At 47.8% G+C, this 22,017-nt stretch overlaps 6 protein-coding genes across 6 annotated transcripts; 3 read left to right on the top strand and 3 right to left on the bottom strand.

The window, feature by feature from the left end:
- Positions 1–3,618: 3,618 nt before the first annotated feature.
- On the bottom strand, positions 3,619–3,798 carry N7462_008842 (uncharacterized protein; the record flags this gene model as incomplete). The annotated part of the gene is made up of 1 exon (XM_057080556.1): positions 3,619–3,798. The coding sequence occupies one exon, from the start codon at positions 3,796–3,798 to the stop codon at positions 3,619–3,621; it is 180 nt and encodes a 59-aa protein (XP_056930884.1).
- A 607-nt stretch (positions 3,799–4,405) lies between these two features.
- On the top strand, positions 4,406–5,875 carry N7462_008841 (uncharacterized protein; the record flags this gene model as incomplete). The annotated part of the gene is made up of 4 exons (XM_057080555.1): positions 4,406–4,681; positions 4,782–4,968; positions 5,076–5,248; positions 5,372–5,875. 4 exons carry the CDS (start codon positions 4,406–4,408, stop codon positions 5,873–5,875), a joined length of 1,140 nt encoding a protein of 379 aa, XP_056930883.1.
- An 890-nt stretch (positions 5,876–6,765) lies between these two features.
- On the top strand, positions 6,766–8,460 carry N7462_008840 (fungal specific transcription factor domain-containing protein; the record flags this gene model as incomplete). The annotated part of the gene is made up of 2 exons (XM_057080554.1): positions 6,766–6,876; positions 6,931–8,460. 2 exons carry the CDS (start codon positions 6,766–6,768, stop codon positions 8,458–8,460), a joined length of 1,641 nt encoding a protein of 546 aa, XP_056930882.1.
- A 1,738-nt stretch (positions 8,461–10,198) lies between these two features.
- N7462_008839 (ankyrin repeat protein) lies at positions 10,199–13,714 on the bottom strand (the record flags this gene model as incomplete). The annotated part of the gene is made up of 2 exons (XM_057080553.1): positions 10,199–13,171; positions 13,277–13,714. The coding sequence occupies 2 exons, from the start codon at positions 13,712–13,714 to the stop codon at positions 10,199–10,201; spliced, it is 3,411 nt and encodes a 1,136-aa protein (XP_056930881.1).
- A 920-nt stretch (positions 13,715–14,634) lies between these two features.
- N7462_008838 (uncharacterized protein) lies at positions 14,635–15,057 on the top strand (the record flags this gene model as incomplete). Its single annotated transcript, XM_057080552.1, has 2 exons — positions 14,635–14,889; positions 14,986–15,057. 2 exons carry the CDS (start codon positions 14,635–14,637, stop codon positions 15,055–15,057), a joined length of 327 nt encoding a protein of 108 aa, XP_056930880.1.
- A 4,050-nt stretch (positions 15,058–19,107) lies between these two features.
- Positions 19,108–21,073, bottom strand: N7462_008837 (tRNA modification GTPase; the record flags this gene model as incomplete). Its single annotated transcript, XM_057080551.1, has 3 exons — positions 19,108–19,126; positions 19,184–20,721; positions 20,792–21,073. 3 exons carry the CDS (start codon positions 21,071–21,073, stop codon positions 19,108–19,110), a joined length of 1,839 nt encoding a protein of 612 aa, XP_056930879.1.
- Between the last annotated feature and the right edge of the window lie 944 nt (positions 21,074–22,017).

Below are 22,017 nucleotides of genomic sequence, written 5' to 3'. Positions count from 1 at the left end.
CCTAACCCACTAGGGGTAGTGGTCAGAGATCATAAGAGTCACGCATCTCAGCCCCTCCGTGACCGGAAAGGAAGTGATTAATTACGTTACGCTTGCAGGGGATTGCCCGGGCAAAGATCCATACTCGTGGCTATTACGCAGGCCGACAATTCTAAGGACATACTCCAGTCCAGTAGACAAGAACGACGATGGACAAAAATGTAGGACCAGTGCAGCAGTGCAGGATGAGTGCAGCACTAATGCGGGGTAGGATCACAGGCAAGGATTGGCTGGGCACTGCAGGCTTCTAGTTCGACAGACTTACCGTTGGCCCATACTCTCCTGTGTCCGAAAAACAAAACCCCGTGCCATTTTTGGCGTAGCTGGAACACTCCAGCACGATCGTTGCCCTTGAAACTCGCCCCGTCAGGGATCTCCGACGCATCGCACGAGAGGAGAGTGCCAGTGCGAGATCAAGGGAACTCTGATTAGAGGAATACGATTCAAGTACGAGAGATCGCTCTGGTCAGGCTCAGTCTAGAGCCTGCTTACCGTAGTTCCGTTTGAAAACTTCCCCAGATCCCCCGCATCCAGCTTACGGGAGAAGGTTCATGGAGCGGTTGGAACCATCCAAGAGTCGAGAGAAGCCGAATACATATGTAATCCACAATGAACACTCTCTTGCCCCAGCCCTGCACAAATATGTACCCACCAAGCCGAAATGCATGCTCTAGGTAGGTCTGCCGTTGTGACTGCAGAAGGCATTGCTTCACTTCCTGCGTTTGACAGTATCCAGAAGCGATCAAACCGAAGAGCGCGACGATCGTTCCCGCGTCTCCTCTCCACTTGTGCACAAACAATCAAGCTCTTTTTTTTCCCTTTTTTTTAAATCCATCTGTGACAGGGCTGAAAGTTCTCAATTTTTCATACTTTCGAGCTTTGCCGGTCAAACCGCCCATCGGGGCCATCAGAGGAAGATGGGAAACCGCAAAATACGGCGTTTCTATGTGACCGTCGCGGCTGCGAAGAATGTTGCCGCCGCAAATCTTGCTGTGATCGCTTGCAGCCTTGCGGATCGTGTGTATCCTACAAGAAGCCGCATCTCTGCCGATACGGGGAGAAAAGACTGTCCTCGCGGTACGCATTATCCACCCTTGACTCGGATTCCCGGTACGGCGGGGTCGTATAGGAAGATATTGGAAATCTGAGATATCCTGTAATTTTAACGCCCAAAGCATCATAGAAAGCTATCCGTAGTCGGCCTGCATTATCGGGCGGTCCTCAGACGCCTTTTACCTTCCGCACAGCTCGAGTCGGTAGTTCATCTTACCCGCGAACAGCTGATGAATATCTTGCTTTTCGATCAAAGGGACGGCTCAAACACAATCACCAGTCTTTCGTCGGACACAGCTTCCACATGGCATGCGTCGATGTAACTTGAAAGTAATACATATCGCGACGAGAGCTGTCTTGAAACACATGAAATCGTTCCAGTTCAGTCCGAGCCAGATCGCGAAGTACAGCAAGATCTCGTGAATGATGCCTCCGATGATGTCAATTCTATTTCCCCAGTGGCACAGTCCTCTGCTACCTAGGCGTCTCATCAATCAATGCTGTAATGAAAGTGATGATATTGATAGATCCAAGCGCCATCTCCTTTCTATCCTCACACCCTAGTGCCAGGAACCAATCTGGCTATGAACGGCAAAGTCAATCCGGCTTCGAACGACAGCTGCAAGTCGGTACTGATTATCGTGGTTATGAACGTGAAAATCGAAGACCATTGGCATCAAATTTGAATGCTCCCACTACCGGAATAGTCCAGAAGTTGTCCCTCTCACTTTTGACGCCGGACTGAAGTTGGTCGACGCATTCTTTACAAACATTCAGCCACTAGTCACCATTTTAGACGAGGTCCAGTTTCGAGCAATGTACCAGTCTGGAAACCGGCACGACAATCGTTGGGCAGCTCTTTTGAATACAGTGCTTCCATTGGGGAGTATTGCAATACGTCCGGTAGGCGACGCTTCCCATAGATTCGTCCATTCGAACGCGTTCGATATGATTTCATTGCTCAGAACCCCACCGCGGCGATGGATGATTCTCAAGGCCCTCCCATATGCACTCAGCTGGACTTCTCTGCCGCAATGTCAGATTCACTCTCAGATCAAGAAGTGTGGGATGACATTTCCTGGGGAAGAAATCATCTTTGGGTTGTGCCACCTATGGATGCAGAGCTTTCTGCCGACCCTACTTGGTCATGGATTGAGTTAGTCGGTATGGAACTTCCAAGGTACTGAGGGATATAGAAATCTCTCTTCAACGGAGAGGAAATCATAGAGCATCGCCCATGTAGGGAGCAACATCCTTTAGAGGCCAATATTGGCTTCGATGCATTTTCTTTGACATATTGAGAGAAGAGAGAAAGAGAAGCTTAGACTCTCTATGTACAAAAACACCATGAGTGGGTTGGTTTATGATTGTCATGTCTATCATTATGTGTATCAGCAATAATGTCTTACTATGTAATGGAAACGAATTGTTAAGAATTCCAACCAATCTTTGTCAACCATTGCGCATGCCTCAAATCCTGCGCTAGAAATGGCCCAGTGCCACAAGTGCCATGAAAGTTACTTAAAATACTGGGCATCTCAAGTTTCGGCCGTGCTAGATGACAATCACATATAGAGTATCTTGGGCTCCTACCTGCCACACAGGAATTTGCTAGAAGGCAAAAGCTTAGAACCAAGATGACCACTCCTCCCAACCATCAATCCAGTCTCAAGCACGTGGCTCCGAGTATCTCTGTGACAATCTGACGCACACGGGAATGAGTGGGTCTTAGCCGTATAATGCAGACTTCCATCTCGACATCTTACCCTGTCTCTTGCTCCCTAACCCTAATCACCCAAATCACGTAACGCTAAAGCGGCGCTCTTCCCATTGATACTGGAGCGGTATCAGCAACAATCTACTTGACTCTATTTCTGAATGTGTCTTGTACATACGACCACAGGGTGTGGAGAACAGGGCTTCCCGTCCGCTCAGCCGTACTTAAGCCACACGCCGGCAGGTTAGTAGTTGGGTGGGTGACCACCAGCGAATCCCTGCTGTTGTATGTTATTTTTCTTCGTTTTTGTGATCTTTTTGATTCGATTGAGCTCTCCTTGCCAGAAATTCCACAGTAGGGGACAACACACGAAACACCCAAGAAGACTGAGCATAAAAGGAGAAACAATTTGGAGCAGGAGCTGCCGCAGTATGACTCGCGTACTCATCCACCTCTAGTTTGAATGGCAAAGCAAGGCAACATTTCCCTTGTTTGTAGGGCATTCTGCTATCGTATACGCCCGTCTTTATCTCCAGAGTCGATTGAGATGTGTGTAGTAGTGATTCAAGTATTTCCTCTGGAAAAACTCTCTCTACCTCCTCCATGATGGAGGTTCTTTCCATGCACTTGAGGTCATGGTACCGATTGAAGTTGGCATCCATACTTAGTGGATTCATTGTTTCAATCACAATGTTCCCAGAAAGCATGATGCGGTCGTTCTGGGGCTCTTTCAGGATATGACCCAAGCGTGGGAAGTATGTGGGCAGAATGACAAGCTCACAATATTTTGCAGCGTCCGTAAGTAAACCCTATTTAAACCGGGCCGTCTCGTCCTCTCCGATGCCTTTTTTCAAAGATAGTTCTCGGACGCGCTCTCGAAGCTGTTCCGCATGAGTGTCTTTGCTGAGCACGGCATCATGACCCAGGCGGATCCAGGCAATACCCAGACGCAATCCAACATTGCCTGCATTCACGATGCCGACTTTCATTTTGGAAATATATCTCAAGAACGTGGGGGGAAGAACAAAAAGAGAAGTGTGTTGGACGTTAAGCGATAGAGCCTGTAATCTGAGGATTTCACGAGAGGCCAGCTGAAATTATACGCTTTAGCTAAATAAGCTTGACAAGACCATGCCTAAGATAGTGAGCTCCGCGCAAGCCATTTCGAATGCGATGTATTGTAATGTCTATAAGGGTCTACAATGCTACTTCTAATTTGACTCCTGATCCGTTGACTGTCTAGGTATGGTAGACGGCTGATTAATACCGGCTGTGGGGCCCCCAGGCGGAAGAATAGCCTCCCACCTCCCCACCAGCTCCGCGGAGTTCATTTCAAATGCTATGATTTATAACATGTGGAGATTTAATGATGGCAAAATTTCACTTGACTCCTGGAAAGTCATGGTAGATGGCTGATAAATAAAATAGCCTACCCAGCTCCACGGAGGCAGACATCTGCTTATCCAGCTTGATGGAAATAGAATATAAATCACTCAATGATCCTCAAGACAGGAAATGAAGCTCAAGTTATTTCAATTTAGAATTCTACTATTTTACTACACCTTGCTGCAAGTGAACAAACACCTGGTAACCAAAATGACGTCGATCAACGAAGAAAATTGTGCTATTCCGCCTGGCTCTCGTATTCTGGTCACAGGTGCCAATGGATTTATTGGTTCGCAGGTTGTTCAACAACTCTTATCTCTTGGATACCTTGTGCGAGGAACGGTGCGTTCACAGAAGCCGTGGCTTGAGGACCTTTTCAAATCCAAATTTGGTCCGAATAGTTTCGAGTCGGTTATTATCCCAGACTTGAGTGACCTTGAGTCTTTGAGCAAGGCAATGAAGGACGTTAGCGGTGTCATTCATGTGGTATGGACAAAGCCTTTCTAAATTTTTGCCGCATAGCTATGCCCAGCTACAAAGTCTTTGAGAAATTCTGCAGCGTATAGTACTAAACAGCTAATTGTAGGCATCGGACGTTACCTTTAACCCGAATGTTGAGGAAGTTATTCCGAAAGTTGTTTTAGCCACCGAGACTGTTTTGGAAGCTGCCGCCAAGCAACCAAAAGGACTGATTCGGAGAGTCGTTCTCACTTCGTCGGCTTCAGCGGCAGCATTACCCCAACCGGGGGTCGAAGGGATTGTGGTCACTGAAGGTAAGCATTCACTTTGCCGAACTTGTATACCGAGGATATTGACCAAAAATCTTCTTATGTATAATCTCTATTTACGACTGCAAGCTTTGTGCTAATAGTGTTACTAGACACGTGGAATACGGCGACGATCAAAGCCGCTTACGATGAAAGCACCCCAACAGATGCCAAGCCGTTCACGGTCTACGTTGCGTCTAAGACGGAGAGTGAACTAGCGGCGTGGAAGTGGATTAAAGAGAACAAGCCGATGTTCGCGTTTAACGCGGTTTTGCCCTATTATACTGTGAGTAAACGAAAGGGGCGGCGTTAGGGCCGTTGTGCACCCGCTCCATGGAATATCAGTGGATTGTAAACAAATTACTGGATACCTTACTCCGTTCCATTGGCTAATTCATCTTGCAAATAGCTCGGACGAGTCCTTCACTCCGAAATATCTGGCTCCACCATGAAGTGGGCAGCCAACCTGCTTAAGGGTGACTCCACAGCTTTCGGGTTTCCAGGACGTAAGTATCGTGCGATGTTTTCCACGGTGTTGTGCTACTTCTATTTCCTCCTGCTACTATACATTCAACTCGATTGGTTCATTGACCAGTATTTGAAAATAGAGTACATCGACGTTGTAGACCTCGCGCGCGTACATGTCATTGGTCTTCTTCATCCCGAGGTCAAGTCTGAACGTCTGTTTGCCTTCGCCTCGACTTTTACCTGGAAGGAATTCGTCCGCATTCTGCAAAAATTCCGTCCAGGTAACACAGAAATTCCAAGTCCTCCTGAGAATGAGCTCCGAGACCTAAGTGATATTGTTCCTGCTAAGAGAGCGGAGGACCTTGTCAAGTCATTTTTCGACCTCTCTGGTTGGGTTGGGTTAGAGGAGTCGATCCGGGCTGGAATAGATAGTCTGGGGTACTAGATATTTTCAAGGGATAGACAAGAACCAGGGGATTTGGAATTCTTATGCGCTAATAGATGGTGAGGCAAATTACTTTGACATCTTAAAGGTCTTTTGTCTACTCTGACCGATGCCAGTCTACCAGAATGAGCCTCTCTTCTTATCAAGCATTGACATTTTTACCTTGCAATACATTCCTTTCCACAGACCGCTTGCATATAGTTGATGCCTGAAGCAGGCCCGGGACCTGATAGATATCTCATACTAAGTATTTCATGTAGACTTTGCACGTCACAGCCAAATCACCCATGGACGCAACAAAGTTCTGAGATTAGTAATAAAATACATCACGAATTCCGCGGAACCAAATCGGTTATAGCTGACTGCGACTGTGATTCACTTATATTTTAGCCTCTTTACTACTCTAGCAGAAGCACTACACGGGCTATTTCTGCTCCCTGCGAATAACTTTCTTCCTGGGTTGCATGGAGGTTTTACATTAGACATTATCGAAGATTTCATTACCCTGCGGTACCTCTCTTCCCATGGAACGTGGTGTATTAGTAATCCAAGATGGTGCTTCCAACCTTGGAAATATACCGGGATATTAGTCAGCTAATTTCCGCTTCTGCGGATGTGGGGCTTTCATATAAGTTGCCAAAACAATCTTGGACTTAGCTCCACGGAGGGAGTACAACAATTAAATCGAATTCAAAGAGTATTGGAGCTAAAATGGAATTGAGTAATCGACCGAGGAAGGTAGGCCGCTAATCGAATTTACGGATTGATCAAGTACGAAGTGCTAAATTAATGGGAAGGCATGTGATCTCTGCTACTCTCGCAAGATCAAGTGCGACGGACAGATACCTCGCTGCTCGAACTGCATAAACTATGAGACGGATTGCACACACATGGCACTGAGCCGGAAGTCAAAGCCTAGAGCACAACGCAATATCGGGGCTGAGAAGGCGGATGAAGTCCAGAGCCTACGAGCGGAAGTATGGCGCCTAAAGACTCAACTGGTACGTATCCTCGGACGTTGGATAAATGAGGATACTCACTCTCAAAAATTACAGGGTCAGAACCGAGGTCAAAACCAGGCCCCAAATCCGATACAAGGGCTCGACAAGACGACAAGAGCAGCACACGTTGAAGATCAACACGAGGACGACGATCATATGATTGGCTCAATGGAACTACCTCAACTTCAGGAAGCCATGACCCTGGTCGGAATATTTCTCAACACTCACAACTCGGTCCTACCGCTCTTTCATTCTGACACGCTCTTGCGTCTAGTCGGTGAATGCTATGCCCATCAACCCCGACAACGCGACCCAGTAGTATGGGCTGCCGTCAACGTCGTCTTCGCCTTGGCTAGCCAACATGTTTCACAAAGCACTAGTAATGTCCGGTCTCAGTACCAGGAGAATCAAACAATGGAGTATCTCAACAAAGCAAAATCTATTATATCTACTGTGATGCTGAGTGAGACCCGCCTTCTTAACATACAGGTACTGGTAGGCATGGTGATGGTACTCCAAACTGCACACAACTTGACCCCATCTTTGATCCTAATATCGGCAACCATGCGTCTCGCACATAAGTTAGGCCTCCACAGCCATACAGCATCAGCACATCTAGATCTTGTGCAAAGGAGACAGCATGCCCGCGTCTTCTGGCTGGCATACATTCTTGACAAAGATTTAAGTCTTCGTACCCAACAACCTTCGGTTCAACGCGATGACGACATTGACGTGGAATTACCGTCTTCCTTGCCCACGAGTAATGATGATAATGACAACACGGCTGGCATTGTCGTTACGGCCGATGGAAATGCCAGAGTAAATTATTTTCTGGCTCGCGTTAAGCTGGCCAATATTGAGGGTCGTATATATGACTCCCTTTACTCAACAAGAGCAGTGAATCGAAGCCTGGAAGAGCGAGGCAATGCAAAGGAAAACATTATTAGCGCGCTCGATGAATGGCGAGCTTCCATACCTCCCGAATTCAGCGCCAGTATTGTCATCTCGAGTATTAGAAACAAACCAGCAAATGGTGGATTTTTCTGTGTTTTACACTCAATCAGTCTCCAATGCATGGCGCTTGTTAACCGGGCCGACGCTTGGGATGGACAATGGGTGAGTGGTGTTCGCGACCATAGCAGAGGAATTCAGATAATGCAGCTACCCCCGGCTTGGGAGACAATAGTACACCAGGCCCGAAACTACATGCTCTTGTTTCGAGAGATGTGGTCAAAAGATGCCTGGTTTCGCTGGTTAGTAGTGACACACCACATTGAGAATACCATTATTGACGGTAACAGGATGACTTCATGTCCTTACACGACTGCAATAGTGCTATTGACGGCCAATACTTTGTATAATTCGCGTCATTATAAGATCCAGCATGATATCGAGCTGGTTGATTCAGCCCTTCTTTGGCTTAAAGAGGCCGTGAGGGAAAATCCATCGGAGGAGGCCCAGGCGCTTCAGGAAACTTGTGTTGAGGCCGCCCGAACGGTGAAACAGAGGCTTGCTGAAGGCATTACAACACCCTTGAGCAATTATTGGTTGCTCAATCATCCGGACAATCTAGAACTATCTTAAGCATACACCAGGACCGAAGGGGTTCAATATTCATAGCTCCAAAGTAGCTTGACAGTATGCAGAAGGCAAAATTGCTCGCTTCCCAGACTTGAAAAGTCACACTAGCAGCACCCAAACTAGCCAGAATATAAAAGGTCCTCCGCTTTATTACCTCATTAAACCGGAAATGTATTCTGCCTGGAGCAGTTTGGCTGATCTTCGGCCTCATAACACGCCTCCAAGTGCTCACCTTCGCCCTATTAGCTGGCTACTACCTACACAGTGTTAGAAGAGTAGAACTTGCAGGTTAGCGACCTGTTGATTAGGTAAAGAAAGAAAGAATATTAATGTTCAATCGTTATAGAATCGAAGAATAATAATAGTGGTATATTATTTGTCGGGAATGAGAAACTACTGAATATAGAGAAGACCCACACATTCCCCTATATGTTCACAGAGAACAACAAGTTGGCATCGGAATCCTTTATCGTCATACCTTCGGCAAACAGCGGAAAAGACGACATTAAGGTAATAGAAAGAGAATGCCCCTTTCTTTCGAACTGAATCTCTTCAAGATTCAGTTATTGGAATAATACACCTTTACTATTCTTCGATTCCAGTGGGGAAATGGCCTCGATGGGTGCTCTCTGATTTGAGGATATATTTTTTGTGCAAAGTATTTACAGATCTAGTTTCATTTCTTTTGGAAAAATACACTCTCTTTCTCATATTAAGCACCAATTTCCCCCCTGGGGAGGCTTTTCTCCAGCGTGGTGTGCGGCGGTTTGGTGGTTGGTTTGTTGATGCCAGCTTTGTCTTTTTCTGTCTGTCAGATCGTCTGCGAGCGCCTTGGCTTAACACTAAGATAGTTAGACATCATCAGATTGAGCATCGTGTTCTATTGGACCCCAGCCTTCCTAGCCGATACCGTATCCTACTACGTTGACATATTGTTCTGATTTCTTGTTTGGAAAATTCAATACTAAAAGAATTACAGTGCTATCATGACCCTAAAAATACAACAGATTACAGCGTAATAATGCAGTAGGAAGCTAGTCAGTGCCTGCTGAGTGGTCAAATAGTCAATTTTCAAGCGCTATGAACAACGCCACTCTATAATTTACCAAGAATATACAGCAGGAAAATGGCATGAACGAAAAATAAGTGCGCACTTGTAATAAGCAATTTCAGGAATGAGACATCGATCCACTGGTGTTTAATGACTGAACAACACATATCCAACTCCTCGCCCGCCGCACAGAGATTGATTTTCAAGTTTTGTTCTGCTTTGTCAACAAGGCCAGTTTCAATCAGGCAACCGAGATATAAACCATAGTAGCCGACGGGTAAATTAAAAACCTTCGACCGGCACCCTTTTTCAAATATCGATTAAAGGTAAATCAGTTCCAAACACTTATGATTACCACCTATCTAATTTCAAGGCCAAAGTTTAGTCAAGAAATCTTCGTAAAAAACCCTTGAGGGCTTCGTGGCACGGAGAAACACACCTATCAAGTTTCGAGCAACACTCGCTGTCTAAAGAGATGGGGTGTCGATGATTAGCCATGAAAACAGCTGATTTTCATGTTGATGATCGATGAGCATGAGACGGGTGGTGCCTAGGCATTTGGATCGTGTGCAAAGATCGATTAATGAAGTTCCTTGCAAACCAATTGAGACGCAAGTTTCCAATTGTAATCTCACAAAAGAAGTTCAAGAACATAAAAATAATCATGGCATAGGAACAATCGTACTAATACTACTGTTTCTGTGATTTGTTCGGGTAGATATTCTCCAATAAATGATTACCATTATATACATCACAGAAGACCTTTGGTAGGGTTTCAATATTCGACGCCTGCACTACTTGTAGCAGTGTCAAATAAATAATCCCCCCCTCCGGTGCCGTATAGACGGAAGATATTGAGTCCGAGTCTGACTCATCATCCTTTTGCATCTCTGCTCGGGTCCTAGATTCAGCCCGGTGCGATGATGATCTTTGCATAGGAAGTGTTCGGGGGATGCGGTCGACCTCGGAGAGATCTGAGTTGGAATTAGAAAGAGAGAGACGATTCAGCGTTCCGCTTTTTGTACGATATGCGAGGGATCGCGTTTGCGTGGATGAAAGGTTCGCTTGGGGCATTATAAATGAAGAGGACGTGACGGGCATAAATGTCGCAGATAAGAGTGGCGATTCTCTGTTTCGAGATATACTTCGACTTCGGGATCTGACACGCCGCTTGTTTGAAGGCGTGGCTTTTGATATCCCGCGGGCCTCATTCTGTAACTTGGTGACTCTGTCACTTGCATACAAGACATTTCTGTCATCTGTTTGTCTCGGAATAGATACGTCTGACCTAGGAGAAATAGGACCATTGTTGGTATTGGGCGGTACTTGGTCCAAGCTTCCAGGCAGCTCAAATGGCGTGGAGCTATCTGCTTCAACGGCAAAACTAACTGACTGGGAAACAGAAGAGCTATTTTCAATCATGGAGATGCGCGGACTCTCTTGATGTGATGCTCCGAATGAAGATGGCGGTGCGATTGGATGGTTTTGATGCAAATTTTGCTGGAGAACGCTCTGGACTTGATGCTTTCTATCCTCCGGAATACCATGAGAAAACCCAACGATTTCAGGCATGCGAAGAAGATCGGGAATTATGGTATCAGGTATCTTGCCACTAGATAGGAGCAACTGTAACACATCCGGGTGGCCATGATATACAGCGTAACGAATTGGTGACCAGCCTGCCTCATCCTGCTTCAGAATGGATGCGCCATTCATTATCAGCAAGGAAACAACGTGCCAATGACCACCCATAGCAGCCAAGCATAAAGGAGAATCCTCTCGAGGTCCATCACCAAACTTCAGAGAGAGAGGTGATCCACGGTCGAGTAATCTTTGCACGATCTCAGCATTTCCGAAGCGACTGGCGACGGAAATTGGTCGGTCACCGACTCCATTGCGAGCATCAAGAGAAGCTCCTTTGTCACACAACGCATCCAATATAAATATGGAGCCTCTGGTTGCTGCAATATGCAGAGGCCGTTGCTGATGTTGAGATTCGACAGCCTCGATATCGGCACCGGTCAGTATCAAAAGCCTGGTGATATCGAAGCTTTCCGCTATGCAGGCATAATGAAGCGCCGTAAGGCCGGTCTTGCACCGTCTTTCGAGGGGAATTCCCATTCGTTGCAATAGCTCCACCACAGCGAACTGCGACTGCATAACTGCCAAGTGCAGAGCTGTACGCCCGACACTATTGACCGTTTCTAGAGCACCTTTTCTCTCACTGAGAACTCTGACCGTTTCCTCGTGACCGTTGTAGGCTGCCCAGTGAAGTGCAGTCATTCCAGTATCATCAACACTACGTGAAGAAGCTCTCTGTTGTAAGAGAAGTTGAACGGCTTTTGTTTGACCTTTTTCGGCAGCACATATCAGCGGAGTTTTGCGATCCCGGCCTGGCGCTTCAATATTGCCTTTAAATTTTAGTAATAGCCCTATAGCATCCAGATGGCCCTCCTCGCATGAATAATGCAAGGCCGTCATCATCATGCCATCTTTGGCCTCCAAGTCCGCGCCATTGCTCAACAAAAGCTGCAGAATCTCCGCATCCCCTCGCTTTGCTGCAGCATGGAAAGCCGTCATTTGATTTTCTGCACGGGCATTGACTTGAGCGTGGTGGATGAGCAGGACCTGTACAGCTTCTGGCTGACCACAGTCGGCAGCAACTCTCAGCGCTGTTCGGCCTTTGAGATTTGGAGTATCCAGTAGACTGCTTTCAACCAAGAGCAGCTCCATTGTCTCCCAGTGCCCACGAGATGCGGCAAGGTGGAGGGCTGTCTCTCCAGAGCCATCGGTTACGGTCAGCTGTGCTCCACAATGAATCAACAGATCAACTACTTCTTTTCTTCCGCAGTGCGAGGCAACCAACAGAGCATTGCGGCCTGATTCTTCATGCCGTTCCTCTACATTGTCGCCCTGTATGAGGAGCCGTTCGACCTCATCTCGAGATCCCACCTGGGCTGCCTTCACTAGGGGCGGTACTGAGGCCCCATATTTAGAAAGGTCAATGCTGATATGAAAGTTCGGTCTAAAACGATTCGTGCGTCGCGCAAATGAGCTTGTGGAAACAAATTGTGAGTTCCCAGCTGGGACCCGTAAACTTATTCGACTAGACGTATTCATACGTCCCAAAAAGGATGATAGCCGCTCTAGTCTGGACCCGGATGATTGCAGACGTGATACTTTCGAATCTGAGACACTTCTTCGTGCATTTCCGGGCTGTGTCCGCTGGGACACTTGAGTCTGCGATATACTCCTATTGTGTCCGGGATGAACTGGACCCGCAGGACTGTTTGGCACAGCCAGGAGGTGTCCATGTACCTGGGTAGGCGTAGTCCACGATGATGAAATGCTATTGTTGATATTTTCGGAAAGATAACTTCCATAGCCCTCGTCTGTGAATGAGGTTTGGCTGATGTTGATGCTGGGTTCGCTCTGCTGGGGTCGTGTGTCTGGAGGTAAACTGGGGGCATTCCACTGATTCAAAGCTCGCTGATATACAGGAGAATCAATGATAGCGGCATCGAAATCAAAAATGCGATCGCTAATTGGTCGCCGACTGCTGCTTTCGGAGATATTGTCTGCGTCGCCTATCCTACTTGCCCTGCCGGTCTTCAGCGTCGCAGTATCATCCGCGACTTTCCCAATGATCTGACGCGTCGTAGCCTTTCGAAGAAGGCGAACTTGCTCAGTTGATGAATGACTAATTGATAATTAATATTGCTCTAATGAACATCCGGTGCAAGCATTCTTCCCTTACCATTGACATACTTGAAGGAGCAGCTGCAGTGCCTGCACTTGAGCATGAAGCTTCTCTTGATGGCCTCGCATGGCCTCATCGTTCCATACAATCTTCATGCGAGTTCCAAAACCAATGCCTCCATTGCTATGGGCACTCTGAACCAAGTCAAATACCTCTTCAGACAGGACATCCATGATTATACGACATCCATCCATCGCCACCGCCAGATCTTGGTCGAGTCCGCTCATTTTGGCTCCATTGTGGCCACTTCGGTGGATACGCAGCCATTCCTTCAGGCTGGTCAAGGCAGTCCGGATACACGTCAACTCCTGAACAAGCGAGTGAATTGTCAGATCAGCCTCCCGCAATTTCCCGGTTAGCTGACGGAGGCCCCCCACCGTCGATGCGATGGCTTGCAGAACCTGAATTGCGCCCGTGAACAAGCCAAACGCTGACACCGGATCCATGGCTCCTCAGGTGCAGGAACACAACTCAACTCAGCCGGAGATGAGCATGTCAATGCTCGTCAAATCACATGGGGGCGATGTATCCCCACTCGGGCGTTGGGGGCCGTGATGATCACGGGCGGGGGGAAGCTACCTGGTGAAAGTACCAATGCGCCCGCTGTACTACACGGACCCTTAGACCGGTACTATTGTATCTATTTTCATCGGCCTCCTACCTCCTGAATCGACATAAATTTGATGGACTTCGATCATCATAATTTAAGGTCCGTGTGAATATATGTCGGGGTTGGAGGACCAACTATTGTAGTGGGGGAATGGCGGTCTACAGGATGAATCGGGAGTGATGTATAAGAGACTACCCCGCTCTCAGAGGGCAGACGATCAAAACAACTTCAAATTATGCACTATATGTTCCTCTGTCTTCTCCCTATCACTCTTATTATTCTCAGAGTCTGGGCATGGCTCGCACTCACCCTGTGCCGATTGGGAGATATGGGCTGGGATGACTGGTATCTTTCTTTTTTTGGTTCTAGGATTTTGCTAGAAAGGCCAGTATTATGAGAAATAGAAATACCTACATTTCATATAATTTCTTTTGTTCAATTTGATTGGGCTATCATTCTATAATGATAAAATCCAGTTATATCCGACCAAAGGATGTGGCGAACAGTGCCGTCCGCCCAGCCTTCCTTGAGTTATATGCACTACAAGTACCACACCCAGTCAATTCTGAAATTGCCCTTCGAATAGTTGCCTACTCTACGGTAGTCCATCTCAAAAGAAACAATCAGCGCACTGACCATATATATCTCACCACTAGTCCTTTACAAAGAGAATACATACAAGGTCTTTCCCCTTTTCTCTCGTTATTCTGCCACCACAAATACTACCACTACCACTACTACTACTAGTCCTACTATATGGCAAATCAGTCATCATCTATGAAGCGTGCGCTAGTAGTTGCTCTGCATGGCTATGCCCATCAATCAGCCGAACAGGTTTCCAAAACAGTAGGCCTCAATATTAGCGACGTTAACAAAGTATATGCGCTTTCGATTGAGCGAGGATTTGATCCAATTCATACAGCGTTCGATGATCAATATGTTGAAGACCATCCTCATCCAAGAAGGCTTAGCAAGCAGTCGTCTTCTACAATCTATAACGTTCTATTGAAGGTGAGCAACGATTCTAATGGTCGTGAAAAAACATGGGCTAACCTTGCTGGTGATCCCAGCAATGAAGAAATTGACATTTATCCGACTTTTATATAGCGGAACTTAACGAATGCTGGCTTAGAGAGAACGAAGGCAACGAAGAAGATGTGTGCTAAGCTAACCGCTTAGCACGAGCCTATAAATATTGGACTAAAAAATATCGAAAAAACCATTAAGATCTCCGATGAATGCCTATTATTCCTCTATATCTACGTGGTGATTATCGGATCTGCGTACGGAGGACGAACGATGCTTGCGCTCCTATACCCATGGCCTTAGAAAAGGAGCTTCTAAAAATATGTTAGATAACCATTAGAGTTAAGGAAACTCCTGGTCTTGATAAATGAAATAGGCGAATAGTGGAAGTCGATGAAAAAAAAAATTCAAGACAGCAAGCGGACTTCGAAGACCTGAGCTCTGCTAATATCAAATTTTAGACTTGGGCGGTAGAAATGGAAGATGTGGAGAATGAAAGGTCTTAGCTAAACAGTCATAGTTCACTGTTAGTATGGGATCAGCAAGACTTAGTGGACCAAGACTACCGAAGCCTAACAGATATTTTAACAAATAAAGGCTTCCGAATGAGTAAGATAAAGCATGACGGAAAGATGGTGGGCCGGAGAACTCTTATTTGTTCTTTAGTAGAAATAAAAGTTGAAATGACAGTTCTATATAGCTCACTCCGTTAAGGGAACCTCTCCATGTAAAAGAAGAGCTCGTGTCTAAATTGAACTTCCTTTGACTCCCGCCTTAGTGATGTGACCCATCTGTTAAAAGGTCCGCTATGACCGTGTCCTCACGTTGCCTTGACTTATATATGACCTGGTAGGCTCGATTCAACGTTGAAAAGTTTCATATTTTGCCCCGTCACTCTTAATAATACAAACCAATCTTTTTTCTAACGCCGTGCCTCAGCCCAACGCGGCTTCTGTCTGGTGGCCCGTCTACGATCGATATCGAAGTCAAATTTGTCCACTTTCTCAATTCTCTTGCGATGATTTTTCTCACTCAGTGAATCGATTAAATCGAGGTAGAAGTCGCAAGAGCGTTGGCGTGATAAAGAAAAAAGAAAATACCAAGTGAACATCTTAGATCCAATTTGGGAGTATTTGAAATATATTCCTCGAAGAATACCACTTGACAGCCCTCGACGAATGCAACTTCCACATAATTAGCTCTTCTATTAGACAGATCGGTCTTATTCTGTCGGAATATAAATAATTCCCCCCAGATCTGTCCAGTCTGGTTGAACACGACGAGGGGGTTTCTGGATATCGACAACTCCTGAACCTTGACTCCTGTTTCCATGGATGCATGACTTGGAGTTCCCTACACTTGAATAAAAAGGATCTAAGACAGGATCCGAATAAACTATCAGAAACCTTGATTGGGAATCGCGGATCAGGCGTGCCAAAGATCTGCCAGTTCTTGGCCCGATATTGACACCGCGCACTGATCAATAGTTGCTAAATCTCTACCGTCACAAACTTCTGAAACACTGTCTCATTTTTCGTTCAGGAACGCATCGTTCCTTGGATATGGGCGCGTATACAGTGCAGATTACGATCGCATCCACGGCTAGTAAGCTAACAATTCACTCTTGTCTCTCCAAGGAGCCTTTAGTTGTGTTACCACGATCGGACAAAATTAGACATGCCAAGTCTACTGCATACCCGATCGGGAAATTTCTCTTTCGACCAAACCTGGATCCTAGTCTGCTCCCAATTCATCTGCTTATTGTGAGGGGCCGGAAAATAGGGCGGGGTTGAACTTTCGGCCCCTCTGCTCTTCATGCGCATGTTAGATAATAAGGGAGGGGCAAATTCCTCATTCGTGATAGCTTCCAAATACCGAGACCAGGAGTTTGGGCAGCTAAGCATCATGAAGAAGCCACATGGCATCGAACACTGGCCTCTCCATAGATTCGTAGGTCAACTCGATAGGAAAAAATAAAACGCCCCCGCCACCAAGAGCGGTGAACTATACTAGATCCAGGTTAATATATAATTCTGAGCCCGACCACTGGCGTTCTGACAGGTTTACTAATGCTTTGCAAATGTTTATTAATGGGCGTCTTCTTGGGGCCGTCGATGCTCGAGAACAGGCCGTACGGGTCAATGCTGGGCGGCTAAGTCACACATGGATTTCCAATCATTCCAGCCGCTCGTTACCACCCCCATGGCCCATATGGCCTTATGGGTCTCGTCGTTCTAAATGATCCCTCGTGTCAGCCCGTTGCTCCAAGCATGAAAGTGGAAAATAAAGGCGATCGGCGTCTTGGGGACATGGCCCCCCCGTCCGTGACTGCAGGGGCGCAACGTGGGTTTCTTATTTTTATTAATAGTACCTGCGGGCCTACTGCATGTAGAGAACAACCATCAACCGCCTGGTCGGTGCTGCTCTGTCCGTAAGCTCCGTCATATCCGGCATGACGGCATAAATTTGTAAGGTATTGTGCCACTGTGACATCGTAAGAAGATTGGAAATAGGATCCAAGCCAAGTTGCGATGGACAAAACCTGACTATTACAACGTGACGCTTCCTATTCGGGACTCCTATGGCCCCTCTCCAGCTCGTCAGACGCCAAAGGATTCTCCCGGGTTGTCTTCGATTCGTCCACAGCACCGTTGAAGCGGACCCTATTCTTAGAAAGCTGACAAGCCCCGCGCTTCCCGCCTCACGACAGCTGTTCCCTCCCAGAAGAGTTCCATCGTTATGGTTTCGAGCCACAACTAGTCTCAAAGGAGAGCGTGCTAGCTTGCAGTGCATTGGTTCCTTGACCTAGTAAGTGATCCGTGTCATCTTCGCTTCTGATATGGCGATATAGTATAGTCTGGTATACCGTGCACCCCGCGATTGGCGACCATGCGGCAGCCCAGACAAAGATCGCCCCCGTTCGTCGGTTAAACTCGAGCGGTGAACTTCGTTGAGCCCACTTAAACCCTCAGTTAAACCGCAGGTAAACCACTGCCTCCTCCACCCCCCAACCCTCCCCACTGGCTTTCAGCTTAAGAGAGCCTCAGAACCGGGTGTCTCAACCTCAAACAGCAAGCAGCTTGTTTTATCAGCTGAAACAAAAGACTCCGATCGACTAAGATAATCGTCATCGAGGGCACGGTAGCATTTCTGAAGCGCGCCGGGGCTAGGGCGTGCCAAGGGCAGTGTGGCTCAATCGGCATCCCAGCCCGCGTGGTTTAGAACGCCGGTTAAGTGAATCCATGGCGTTCTAGTCGTTTCTGGTTGGACTGGAGGCGTAGTGGGCTCGTTTGTTTAGCGATCTTACTGAGTAACCGGGATCCTGGCTCCAGCTGTCCTCTGGCCCTCGTGAAGATATGAGTCGGTCCTGACTCAGACATGCACGCCGCGGCGGAGGGCGCCCAAGTTGCCGGGTTCTTCTCTTCGCGCCCGTCCGGGCCAGGAATTTCGTCTAGAACATTGCCCGAATTGGGCGGGTTGTGCAAGATTCGGAATGCTGGTGGGAGCCTGGGGGGTGAATCATAGGATCCCACTCGCGTCATTGGATGTTCGTTTGGGGCTTCGCATTCTCAGGCAGACGCTCCCGTACTTCGGACCCCCCGGCTGGCGTGCTCCTTTTTGGGGGTTGTTTTGGGGAATTATTTAGCTCTTTTTCATATATAAATATGGATGCAGATCATGACGATTTGGCTTCTTTTTTTCTATAGATTGGACAAATTCAGACTGTTGAACAGTGCGAATCGTGATCAGAGATATCTATTATTATATTACCATATTTACGCTCCACCAAAGCTCATCCGAGTTCTATATACAAAAACTTTATAACTTCATTACCATACACAACACGGTCACCACAGGCCAAGGCACCCAAAGCTCTTCACCATCATTGTTGTCAAACTTGACTCGTCATTCCCTTCTCTCAAGGAACTCTATCTGCATCTATTCGTTCAAAATGGGTCGTGGCGGTTATAACGGACCGAACAAGGAGGCCGACGATGACGAGTGCATTGCATCCCCGCTGGGTCCTTGAAAGATCCGGTGCAAGATGGCCACCAAAATCAGCCAGAATAAGCGCATCTCTTCGCTCAATGTCAATCGGTACAGCTCCAGCAATGGGCTGGGGGAAATATCTCGCCACTCTACTCATATTACCCCCTCAAGGGTTCTCAACTCTTCTTGAAATAACCCGGTGGTGCATCAATCCTATTTGCCAACACAAAACCTACAGTCGCTGTTAGCGCGCTCTGGAAAGACGGCTAGAGACCGCTCTCAGACTTACTTCTCAAATACCACGCCCAGCACGTCTTCAACATCGCCACTCTCACCTTTACCGGTTATCTTGGATAGCGTGTCGGCTGCGAAGCGCAGGTGCTCCGCTGCCGTAACGATATCGATTTCACCATCCACGGAGGGAAATTCGCTGAGTAGGAAGGGAGGAAGGGAGGAGGCGTCGGACGCAGGGCCGGGAGAGGTCTGGAATAGAAAGTCGTCCAGATGGTCAAGACATCTTTGTAGATTCGAGCTTTGTCGATGTGTGACGCCCAGTGAATCTTCCCAATAAGATATATCATACTGCTCACTTCCTTCTCCCTCCATGCCTAGCGGTGATGCAATCTGCTCAAAGGTCGAAATTAAACCACGTAAAAATCTTTGTAGATTCCCTGGATCAGCTGAGCTGGCGGTCGACAAAGGCGAGCGTTGTGCTTCATTGCAAGAAATGGCAAAGACACGTTTTGTCGGCACGGTGGGGAAGATTTTGCCAATGATACCTGCAAGTGACGGCGGCAAGCTTTCAGTTCTCTCGTCCGCGGAAAGTTTGTCGCATTTGTTGACGACGACGACCAAACATTTCTCGGCTTTTGCACAGTCATTGACAGCGTCAAGAACCTCCGGCTCTACAAATAAACGAACCCCTTCCGCAGAATCCTCCAGCGACACTACCACAATGACCACATCCGATTCCAGAGCTCGAGCTCGGGCTCGACGAATACCTTCTTGCTCGACGGCTCCAATGACCACCGTCCCGCCAGCCTCGGCGCGGATCCCCGCCATATCGCCAAGCTTGCAATACCACCCGCCCAGATCCACGCCCACGTCAACGATGTCTCGCGTCGTCCCCTCCTCGGTGCTCACAATGGCCGCTTCCTTGCCGACAATCCGATTCATGAGCGAGCTCTTCCCCGCATTCGGAGCCCCCAGCAGCGCAACCTTAATCCCATTACGTAACAACTCGCCCTTCGACGCGTTCTGCACATGGAACCCGATTTGGACCTTCAGCGCCCGCACCTGTGTTGCGACAGACGAAACCAGCTCGTCTGTCGACTCGTCAAAATGCTGATCTTCCGCGAAATCAATCAGCGCCTCCAGCTCTCCCCGCGCGTACAGCAGCTGCTGGCGCCAAAGCTCGTAGCGCTGCAGCAGCGCATCGCTGGCGCCCCGCACCGCGAGACGCCGCTGTTGCTCCGTATCTGCAGAGAGTGTGTCGCCTAGCGCTTCAATCTGGGGCAGGCCCAGACGATCGTTCATGAAGGCGCGACGCGTGAACTCGCCCGGCTCGGCGTAGCGGACGACAGTAGCTGGGCTGTTCGTGCGCGCGACGGCGCCCAGCACTGCCTTGACAATCGCAGGTCCTCCGTGGATGTGAAATTCGAGCACGTCCTCGCCCGTAACGGTTTTGGGGCCTGGAAAGTAGAGCACCAGGGCGCCGGCGTCGAGGATGGTGTTCGGGGAGGGTGGGAGCGTCGGGTCGTAGAGGGTGCGGAGGGCCGCGAAACGGGCTTTGGGGAGCGAGGTACGAGGACAAAGTGCATTGTATATCTTGGAGAGGTAGTGTTAGGATCGGGACTGTTCGCGTATTGGGCGGTCGAGTTGGTTGGGAGTTCCATACCGATACACAAGCTGGGCCGGAAACCCGCACCACTGCAATCGCGGCTCTTCCGGGGGCTGTAGACAGAGCATAGATGGTGGAGTCCGCATCAAGCATGAATCGCCGAAAACAAGTCTGCGAGAAGGCTCTGGCCTGTGGCGGTAGGCTTCGGCAAGCTGGGGTTGCGGAGATTAAGACATGACGCCGGAGCGGCGATTCATGGAGGCCTGCTTCTCGTATGCGGGTCCATGAAGGGCGGATGGGGGAAGCCCAACGTAAAAGTCGTAGCTGAGGTGCTCGCATGCAGGATTTGGGCGTGTCAAGGCGAAGATGCAGCACAACCGAGTCTATATTGGGGATGATGTTGCGATAAAAATGCGGATCACGTGCACGTGAGCATATCCAAGTGACGCTGCTGGGTATCTTATTCAACTAGTGTATTCATTTTCTTAAAACATGATAGTTACATTCTTACATTTTATGTGTGTATCCGGAAAATTTCCCATCATTGAGACTGTGTTGCTTGCACTTCATAACTTGGAAAAATTGGTGTCTGTCTTGTATAGTACTATTAGTGCCTTACACCGCCCCCACCAACCCTTCCGGGTTGTGGGTGCGCCACACAGTCTTTTCGTTTCACACAGTCTTTTCGGATTCTTCCTATTTCCACTATCTATCGCTGCATCCCACTAGTATCTATAAAGAAATTATTACCGTTCTGACGTGCTTCCTCTGCTCTATCTAACGATGCCTGGCTTTCCTGTGTAGGTTCTGGTGGTGGTGATGTTCTATACGCTTTCTTCCACTGCTTGCTTACCCGCTTCCGCTCTGCCTCTGCTTCCTTCTCGTTTCTTTTAGTAATAGAACGATTTGCATCTCTAATAGAGAGAACCCCTGTTTTGCTAAGCGGTGTTTTAACCTGGCGCTTGGTGATTGGGCGCTGTAGTGGTTGTTGAGCTTCCTTAATCTTGCGAATAGTATCGTTCGCTAGATTTAGGTTCTCTATAGCAATCTTGTTATGATGAAATAGGCGATCAAGATTACGTTGCTGCCGCGGTGTAAGATCTTCTTGTTGATATCTAGCAATCTTTTTCTGATTCTTCTCTAGATCTTGAATAGATCTAGGTAGCGATTGGTCGATACTAGAAGAAGATATAGTTGTTTGTGGTAGTGGCGGTGTTAAACGAAGCGGTAGATCTGGCGCTAGGAGATCTGGGATTTCTTGGATAGGAAGGCTATTAATAACC

Source organism: Penicillium macrosclerotiorum, assembly GCF_028827735.1.
Source record: "Penicillium macrosclerotiorum strain IBT 26536 chromosome Unknown utg000008l_segment0_segment0, whole genome shotgun sequence".
Lineage (NCBI taxonomy): Eukaryota > Fungi > Ascomycota > Eurotiomycetes > Eurotiales > Aspergillaceae > Penicillium > Penicillium macrosclerotiorum.
This window is presented reverse-complemented; position numbering and strand designations above follow the sequence as displayed.